At 51.7% G+C, this 9,906-nt stretch overlaps 1 protein-coding gene across 1 annotated transcript; it reads right to left on the bottom strand.

The window, feature by feature from the left end:
• Positions 1–614: 614 nt before the first annotated feature.
• Positions 615–5,252, bottom strand: HINFP (histone H4 transcription factor). The gene is made up of 9 exons (XM_030505574.1): positions 4,927–5,252; positions 4,533–4,759; positions 4,241–4,352; positions 3,643–3,795; positions 3,052–3,129; positions 2,838–2,958; positions 2,586–2,724; positions 2,188–2,312; positions 615–1,913 (listed from the first exon to the last, which is right to left on the bottom strand). Exons 1-9 carry the CDS (start codon positions 5,087–5,089, stop codon positions 1,397–1,399), a joined length of 1,635 nt encoding a protein of 544 aa, XP_030361434.1. The 5' UTR covers positions 5,090–5,252; the 3' UTR covers positions 615–1,396.
• Positions 5,253–9,906: the final 4,654 nt, after the last annotated feature.

The raw sequence follows: 9,906 nt of genomic DNA, 5'->3' as shown, positions 1-9,906 counted from the left end.
GGGGCTGCTCTCCTCAGCCCATCCCAAGGGCACAGCCCCAAATCACACCCCGTGTTTGTAACTGGAAAGTGAGCAGATGGCCAAGGGTTTACTGTAAAGTGATTTCCTCCCTGAACCTGAGATTCCATCAGCTTTTGCTGAACTGCTTGAGAAAGGAAAAGAGGGGGAAGGCAGCATCCAGCCTGCATCAGCAGTGCCTCCCTGCCTTCATCTGGGCACATCACCTCCACACACAGGGTGGTGAGGGCCAATGTCACTCCAGGGACACCAGCTTCACACTGTCCTCATCCAATTCACCTGACGAAGGGCGAGCTGGCTCTGCTCGCAAGCCCAGACGTTGCAGACAGATGACATTCACACCCTGAAGGAGCCAGCAAAAATCAAACCCACGCAGGGAACAAGAGTGCCAGAGCTAAAGCTGGCCTTCCAGTGCCACCTCTGGGGACACGGAACACCACACTCCAAGGCAGCTGCACCAAGCGGCAGCACAGAAAACACGGCGAGAGATCCTGGTGGTCAGTGCCCACCTCCTGCACTGCAGGCTCTAAGCACCTCAGGCTCATCCTCTCCTCACAACATGCAGGGATGAGGCTGAAACAGACACCAGACACTGATTAGCTTGGCAGTCTTTTATTTGTCTTGCCAGAGAACACGTTGCCCAACCAGCAGCCCAAACCCCAATGTGGGGAAGAAACGCAGGGAAGGACAAAAGCAGTAAAAAAGCTTCCAATTCCCCAGTGCTGCAGCAGCCTGCAAGGCACAGCACCTCCAGGCCTCTCCTCCCAGCGCAGTGCAACGGGAGCAGTTGCAGCACCAGCTGAACGACCCAGGAGAGGTGATGTGCAGGGAAGTACCGATGAAGGCAAACCCTGAACTCGCCATCCCCTGGAGAACAAAGCATGGATTGTGGAGAACAGCCCTGCCATGGGCCACACGTCTCCCCAGGGAAGACGCTCCAGCCCCAGCGCCTGCTCAGCACAGCATCCTGCTTGGGGAGAGCCTAGCTGAGAACAAGGCTCAGCAAGGGCTGACTTAGCTGCACAGCAGCAGGGACCACATCACCAAAGAGTGAGCACAGGGGAAGCACTGTGTCAGGCAAAGGCCAAACCTCCTGGAAGACTGGGAGAGGCTTGCTAGTCCTTAATCCCCACAGGGAGGAGACTGACAGCTCTTTCCAGCTCGGACCACTTGACCCACAACTGGGAGAGACCTGTCATTCTCCTCTCCCTGTGCTGACCAGAGCCAGCAGAGGCTGGGGGCAGCAGAGGAGGAAGTTCTCCAGCTGCAGGCAGCTGAAGACAAGCTCAGCCCTCTCCCTCAAGCACTTCCCAACGTCCCACAGCAGCACATCCCACGGAGGCCCAAGTTTTCCTCATGCAGAGAGGCAGGTAGTGCCTCACACGATCTGGATGCCCAGCTCCTCGGCTGTCTTCTGCAGACGGTCCATGACATTCTCCTCCAGCTCCGTAGCCAGCCCACCGCCTGCTGCCCCTTGCTCCTCTGATGAGCTGCTGGCCATGACATAATAGACAGTCTCAGTCTCCCCGTGCTCGTTGGTCCTGTTCACCACATGGATGATGGGGTTGTCTGGGGCGCCAGGTTCTTGCCCCGATGCCAGTGCTGCTGCTGGAAAGGGCTCTGCGGGCTCAGGGTTGTCAGCACAGCGAGGGCTTGGGGGCAGCAGCGTCACCTGCAGCTCAGGAACACGGTACTCAACCGGACGAGGCTCTGCTGGGGCCTCCAGAACGATGCCCTGCAGGTTGCCCTCGCCCTCAGACAGCACCACGCACTCAGCTGAGCCATCCAGCGCCTCACCCCGCTTCTCTCTGTCCTTCAGTAGCTGCTCTGTCAGCTCCACGCTCTCGTAACGCACCAGCTGCAGCCTCATGTAGCCATCCTCATGTTCCTTGTACCTGAGCAGAGATAGGTAGGGGTGATGGAGCCAGCCACACCACAGGTAGCAGCCTGAAGCTGCAGCCAAGGAAAGGGAAGGGGCACTATGAAGCTGCAGAGATGATATTGGGCGAGGAAGATAAAACCCCTAAAACTCTATGGGTCTTGAGCACATTATAGGTAAGAATCAGAGCCCAAGCACTGCAGGTCTCTGCTCCAGCAAGACACGGGACGTGGTTTCAGCTGTCTCTTGCACTAGAGAGGAGGCAATGAGAAGCTAAGGCTGGGCAGTACCTGAAGCGAGGATGTCCCGAGGGCCACTTGAACTGATGTTTCTTCCTGAGGTGGACAGTGAGGTTGTTCCCACGTGTGAAGCACTTGTCACAGACATGGCACTTGTAGCGCGGCTCGGAGTCACCCTGAAGGGCAGAGAAAGGGATGTGAATACCCCATGAGCCTGATCAGAGGGCCTGGAAGGAGGAATCGGGTTCTTTCAGACTCATACAACACACCATTGCAACGGGAAGAGAGGAATGCAACCTGACCTCACATTGCTACAGCCCTAGCCAGCCCGGGGCACTTCACACCACTAGCTTTTTTCCTCATGCCTCTGTACAGCATGTTGAACTAGCAGTTCTCAGCCTCACTGGGGGAGAGCACACAGCAGAATACACGCTCTGTTCCCTTCGCACCTCATGGACTTTCCGGCAGTGCAGTTTGATGGAGCAGGGGGAACGTGCAGTGAAGCTACAAGCCTCAAACTCGCAGCGATAAGCGGGCTCTTTGCTGTGCGTTTCCACGTGTTTCCTCAAGTCGATGAGATTCTTGCAGCTAAAAGGAAAGGATAAAGGAACAAAAAGTTGAACGCTGTGTAGCAAACACACGTGTACCCCCAGGTGCTTCTCCGTCACCGGTGTGGGAAGCTGGAAACCCCTGCTCCTCACCTGTAGTCACAGTAGTCACACTTGAACGGCCGCTCCTCGCTGTGCCGAAACCGAATGTGATTGCGCAGGGAGGAGGGCAGCGGGCACGTCATGTCACACATTGGGCACTTGTAATGGTTCACTGTGTGAAAGAACGGGTGGAAAACGTTACCACAAAGCAGGGAAGAGCCCACACGCTTCAGGGCCTCAGGTGGGAGAAGGGGTTTTTACTCACCGTGGTTCCTCATATGGTCCCGGAGCAGCCTCTCTGTGGCAAACCTCTTGGAGCAGTGAGAACACTGAAACCTCTGCTCTGCAGAGTCAGGGCCAGGGAGAAAGAGGAGGAAAAAGTGGTGAGAAAAGGGATCAGAGCAGAGAGAACAGCACAAAGAACAGCAAGAGAGAAAAAGAGGTAGCTACAGCGCAGTTGGGAAGCCTTCTCTCCAGGCAGAGACAGCAGACACTGACTTCAAAGCCAAACAAACTCACTTGCAAAGACCAACCTGCCTCCCCTTTGCACGGCTTCCTTGTGCTGCCAGTGCAAGAACTGGGGAGCAACCACCACAAACACATCAGCACGGCACAGGAGACCTCAGCAAGCAAATCCCAGCACTGCTGCAAGAGCCCAGCTGCTGCCTTTGACTTCAGCCCTGGGTTCTTACAGGAGGAACAGCTCTGCCTGCAGCAGTGTCTGAGTTCCCAGCCGTCAGAGCAGCCAGGCTGCTTCCAAGCACACTCGTGCCCTTTGCTTGCAGAGAATGGGCATCTCTAGGCACCCAAACGGCCCAGCCAGGGGAGTGCTTACAACCCACCCCCAGGAGCTTACGGTCCAGTGCAGTCTGACGGCGGATGTGGTCAAAGAACTTGGTGTTGTTGGCAAACATCCCCCCGCAGGTCGGGCAGGCCACCACCTTCTCCTGCGTGTGGCTGCGCAAGTGCTCCCGCAGCTTGCAGCGCCCCTTGAAGGTGCAATCGCAGTCTAAACAGAAAGAGCAGAATGCCATTCACATCCTTCCCACCCGGGCCACCATCTGCACCCTGACTCAATGGCAGGCTTCTCACTTCTGTTTCGGCTAGCAAAGATCCACTCCAAAAAGCCCGCAGGATGAGATCACTAGTGTTATGTATCCCCCTTCTCCCAACTGAACAAATACAGGGCAAAGAAATTATTGGGGAAAACCACTGAGCCTTTTCTTCTAGGTACTAACTAAATACAAATGGGAAGTTCAATACTAAGCACTCAACTGGATTCCCTGAAGGAAATTCGACAGGAACATTGCACTGTTGTGACCATGCACGCATATAATTGAAGTTCAAGAGGTTCTCTGAAACCCCTGTAAAGGAGCACAGGGTTGTCCTGCACAATGTTTGCAACCCAGCCCTGTGCAAAGCTCTGTAGAGAAGCCTCGCATGCACCCACTAACCTTTCCAGCCGCAGAGGATCACATGGTTCTCCTTCCCTCTTGCCTTGTACTCTGAACAGAAGCTGTGATCCTCCACGTGCCGATAGAACCACTCGGGATTATCAAATGATCTCTGTTGGGGAGAAGGGACGGACAAAACAGGGTGAAGAGATCAGCCAGAGCACAACTCATTGACACAGGTACAAACACAGGCGACAGGCCGGCCTGCAGGTGAGCTGCAGGACTCTCCTTCCCTTGGCTGCCACATTAAAGATGAACTATATGAAAGCGAAACCAGGTCCCCTGCTCTCACCTCACAGTACTCCCACAGGCACAGGAAGTTGTCCTGGATCTCAGGGATGATATTGCGGCTCTGGAAATCCAGCTGGCAATGGCTCACATCTGACTGGCTCTGCAGAGCCCGCAGCCCCCACTGCTTCAGCTTGGTGTGGTAGCAGTGGAAATAGACGTGGCGGGTGAGGTCAGCTGAGCTCTCCAGGGAGCAGAAACCGCATTCCTGCCACAAACACGTGTATTCCTCTGCAACACAAACAGGACACATTGCTAACAGCCTGATGGAAGCTTTCCAAGCAAAGCTCGGGTTGCAGCACAGGGAAACACCGCAGCTCTCCTCCTGCGGCTGCAGGCAGCGCTGGGGAGAGGACGCTCCTCTCCCAACGCAGACAACAGGGACGGCAGCGCCTTACCCAAAGGGTCCATCTCATCGCGGCGCTCCTTGCCGAGGTGCTGCTGCAGGTGCTGCGCCACATGCTCGCAGAACTCCTCCATCTGCGACGCCACGTACGAGCAGAGCCCCCATTCGCACTGCAGCACCACGGCCCCCTTACCGCCGGCCTTAGCGGCCGCCATGGCCCGGCCTGCAGCGCAGCGAAGGGAGAGGCCGAGGGCTCGCCGCTCCGCCGTTGCCCGGCAGGCCCCGGTGAAGGCCCCGACCCGCCCGGGAGCGCCGGGCCCGCAGCGGCGCGGCCGGAGCCGGGCAGCCCCCGGGGGTCCCTCCACGCACCGCCCGCCCGCCCTGACCCACAGGGGGGCGCCGGAACGCAACGGACCGCGCCCCGCGGCCAATAGCAGCCGGCCAGCCGAGCAGCGGACCAATCACCGCGTAGGAGATGGCTGAGCGCGGCGCGGAGGGCCCGGTGGAAAGGGGAGCTGGGTCACAAAGGTTCCGAGGGCGTTTGGGGCTGAGCTGTGAACGAAAGCCTTTGGGGCGCCCATGGGATTAAAGCGCGTTTGGTTTTGGGAATCCCGTGCCCTGGAAAGGGGAAACACTTATAGTATTATAACATTTGGCTCTGCTACTGCCACATAGATTAATTTCTGGTGGCTACAGAACACTTACCTAAACAAGAGAGTCCCCACAGTGCAAAGACTGCAGTCAAAAGCCACGACTGAGCATCACTGCCAAACACCAAACACAAAACGCATCAGGACTGCAGTTCCTGCTGGGAGATAATGCAACGTGTTCTCTTTACTCAGTAATTGAAATGACAGTTTGAATTAAACAAATACACATTGACCATTACATCTGCTGTTCCAAGCTTTTGTAGTGCAAAATGGAGACCCAATTCGCCAAGCTTGCTTTGGCGCAGGTAAACGCCATGCTAAAACCAAATGAGATTGTATAAGATGTGCCACAAAACGTGCCTTGCTAATACACAATGGCTTCTGTAACTCCCGTCATACACGCCAACTCTCCCCTCTGATGTGAATGGGAAGCACGTGCCCAAATTCACTAAGTTAGAATCTGGATCTGTTTGTTGTGGGGTTTTCGTTATTGTTATTTTATCTGTTTATTTGTTTTCTGCAGGATCTGTTGCTTTCAATGTAATTATTTTGTAATCGGTACAGAAAACACCTGGACAGGCTAGACAGTGCAAAGCCATGAGCTTGAATGGGGCTGGGATTTAACTCGTATATCCTAACCAAAGTATATAAATATCCAGCACACAAGACAAAACTATCGGGGAAGCCTGCCAGGAAGCAGGCGGCAAACTAAGCCTACTGCTGACAAAGCACAGACAGCCTTCTGCCGTTGGACTTCACATCTGCCCACGCTTCCCAACCTGCCTGGTGCTTCCTGCCCATTCTATTACCTGTCAGCCAAATCCAAGACACCTGGGGGTACCAGGCTGGGGTGACCAGGAATGGATGGAACAGACTTATCTTATGTAAGGGCACATATGCATGGCGAAAGGCTCAGTACACAGGAGCTTGATTGTGTGATGTCCTCTTGGTCCTGAGCTCCATGTCTGAGCAGGCAGAATACCCGAGTGGCTCTGCAAGTTAAGAATATTGGGAATTATCCAGGGTGTTTTATCAGCTCTGCCTTCCCCACTTGCCTCAATGGCCTGAGCAGATGCAGCCTTTGCCAGCTGCTGCTCTTTGCATTGTAATTTTCTTCTGAAGCAAAAGAATAATCACACCTAAAAACCCAATAGCCTTCCCCAGGAAGACAGTTCATATGGCAGGCCAAATTAATCTCCAGGCCAGTGCTGGGGAAAGTACACAGAAGTACAAAGAGGGACAGATCTTACCTAATCGTCCCGCAAGCTGGCAGCAGATTCCACAAGAGGAGACATATTTAATTATGAAGAACACATTGGCGCCAGTCTTGTCCTGCTCATGTAAGATGAGCACAGCAGTGCTGTGCCCGCTCTTCTTGTAAGCAAAATGCTTTAGAGATCATCTTCCTCACCACAACCTGTCCTCGCCGTATTAACAAGTTGTGCTAACAATATTGCAGGGAATATGGCTTTCTTACAGCAAACTTGGGTATGTTTCAGAACTAGGACATAAGCTACTATGCTCAAATGAGAATTTAAAGGCTTTAGTCTGCTTCTCATTTTGCAGAAACAGTCTTGCTACCATTTGGAGGCTGGGAACAAAAGAATGGCTATAGCAGGCCTGGCCAAAGGTCCCTTTAATCTGGGTCTAGCAGCATTGTAAAAACAGCTCATTTCCTGGCTGCTGTTTCCCTTCCTGGCATCTCAGTGGAGACTAATCTCAGACTTTCAGAAAGGGGACCTCTTGCTTGGTAATGGAGAGCCAAACCCCGGCTTCCCTCCCTCCGAGCATGTGGGTTTGCTAAAGGATGTTCCTGCTGGTCCCATGAGAACGCATCCCTGGCTAAGTGTTACTCCTCTCCCTGCAGGTGCTGTGGATGATATGCAAAGCTTCCTGGGTTCACAGTGTCCAAAGATCCAGTTTTAATTGTGTAATGCACAAGCTAGCCTGTGGGGTCCCTGAGAGACAGTACTACTCCGGGAGTAAGCCCCACTGTGTTAGTCTTCAACAGCACATGGGTATCTCACACTTACACATGACAAGACGCTCTTGTCCACAGCCTTGTTTTCCCATCCAGGTTCCTCACCTCTAAGGGCATGGCCCATCACTGCAAAACGTACCAGCCGTTCACTTTAACGCAGGATTTTTCTGTTGGTAAACCTCAGTTTTTCATCCATGAAATGTCAGCTCAGACAGGAAAGAGGCTCTTCGGGAATGATCCACACTGACCATGCAAATTGGAGTGAAACACACATCAAGAGATTTGCATTTAAGCAAATCCCAAACAAGGTATCATGGAGACATCACTAAATTGTCAAACACATATTTCCATCAGGCTCAGCTGGATCTTTACCAGTGGAGTATGAGCACAGACTTCACTCTGCTCTGGGAAGTTCATGACGGACAGCCCTTCTACAAAGTCCTGCAGAATCTGAGAGCTGGGACTTGTCAGCAGTGACAATGGAAACAGGTGAGTTTCAGCACCTTTTCACAAGCATAAATAGGAGTCTTCATACTATGCTGTCCTTAGGCTCGTATTAAAAAACAAAATCAGAAAGAATGTTCTAAAACTGATGCGTGGCATCTTTAATGTCACAAGAATTGAATAGTATCTATTAGCATGTTCTGCCTTCGCTAGGCTCAATTTCTATTCCTTCACAATGCAATATTTTGCCAAAATGCTGTTAGATCGAAGTGATGTGAAATATGATTCAATTTGCCTGAAAATTATATAAACTCAGGCCTAAATGAGCATTCCTTTCCCCAGTGCTGCCAACAGCAGAGTTATCTGGAGTTTTAATAGCTCAGCATCAGATCCTGATAAATAGCTCACTGAAAGCAACAGGTTTAGTTGTGTGAGGCTGGACTGCTAAGTTAAAAACAGGGTTAGAGAACAGAGCCATTACTTTGCTTACTTCTGAATTTGAGCAGAGGAATAACTGTGAGTATATGAGTGAAGTGACTTCAATAGCACAGAACCCACGTATAAAAGTAAGGATGTGTGGAAGGGTTTTCCTAATGTCTTTAGACCATAGTAAATATGTTAGGAAAACAGGACTGCAGAAGTGCAGAGCATCAGACTCTTGCTAGAAAAGGTCACAGAGAAGCAAGGTCAGTTAATACAAAGAGGTTGTGGGATTTGGCAGTATCAGACTGCAGAGTGAAAGAATAAAAGCTGCTCAAGGCTTTCTAGTGGTGCTATTTTAGCAATATCCCCATTCTGAAAATTCAATCTAAGACTGTCTCCTTGGCTTCAGTGCTCCTCCATAAGTTCAGTGCTAAATCAAGGCCTGAATCTTCAACTGGATGCAGCTAGCAAAGGCTGCACCGGTTATCGCAGGTATGAAACCGTGATGGAGCTCAATGAACTGTGCTAAACAGTTGAGACTTCTCCATCAAATCACAACACTTACCTCTAGAGGAGCTCATGCCAAGATGCAAAGTTTCTGTTGCAGAAAGCATAGCTGTTTCTGCCAGTTATACCTGTTCTACCACAGCTTTTGAGCTCCAGCTACATGTAAGTAAGCTACAAGTAAGACACCCCTGGAAAGCGACTACAGGAGGGAGATTTCTGCCCTGGGCTGTGGAAAAGAGACAGATTCAGCATACAGATTCCTCTCAGCTGCAAGAGTTGATATCCGTTTCCAGCCATGTCCTGCTCTGTCCACAGATGGTCACTGGTTGGTACGCAGACTCAACGTTCACCTCTATTTTGATCATAAGCCTGTTGGGGTACTGTCTCTTGCAATGTGTTTGCCTTCTGCCTAGTCTTGGCTGAAGTCTCTCTGGTTAGTACTCAAACACCAAAACCAAGCTGCAGTTGCCCAAAACTACAATTGCTATGGCCCAACAGAAAACATTTGGGATAACCCCAAGCCAGCACTGAGAGTCTATGTTGTTTAAAGCATCTACTCTTCCCTTTCTAACCTCTCAATGTCTGTGTGCACCTGGGGACACAATGCCGCATGAATGAAAGCAATAAATGGAGCCAAATGACACATCCTGAAAAGCAGAAGGACAAAATGATAAATCACAATTTTAAAGATCAAACACGTCAGCCATGGAATGTCTGTTTGTGTTCCCTTGAGAGAACACGGCTGTGTGTTTTCCAAGGGATTAGCTTCAAATTAAGCTCTTCTCTGGAAGATCTCAATAAAAGCCCATATGAACACTCCTCCCTGGCTCCACAGGTGTGAGTTCTCTGTTCAGGCATAGCCTGCTAGCCAAGATAAAAGAGCTGTTCCCAGTATTGTACCTTGTACCTCTCTGCCTTCACTTGTGCCAAAACACCTGTACAGAAGGCAGATCTTGCAAAGCTCTGCCTCCAGGCAGAGGAAGAGGACAGATGCCCCATACCAAAAGTCACGCAGACCCTATGGACG

This window comes from Strigops habroptila, chromosome 17 (genome assembly GCF_004027225.2).
Source record: "Strigops habroptila isolate Jane chromosome 17, bStrHab1.2.pri, whole genome shotgun sequence".
Lineage (NCBI taxonomy): Eukaryota > Metazoa > Chordata > Aves > Psittaciformes > Psittacidae > Strigops > Strigops habroptila.
This window is presented reverse-complemented; position numbering and strand designations above follow the sequence as displayed.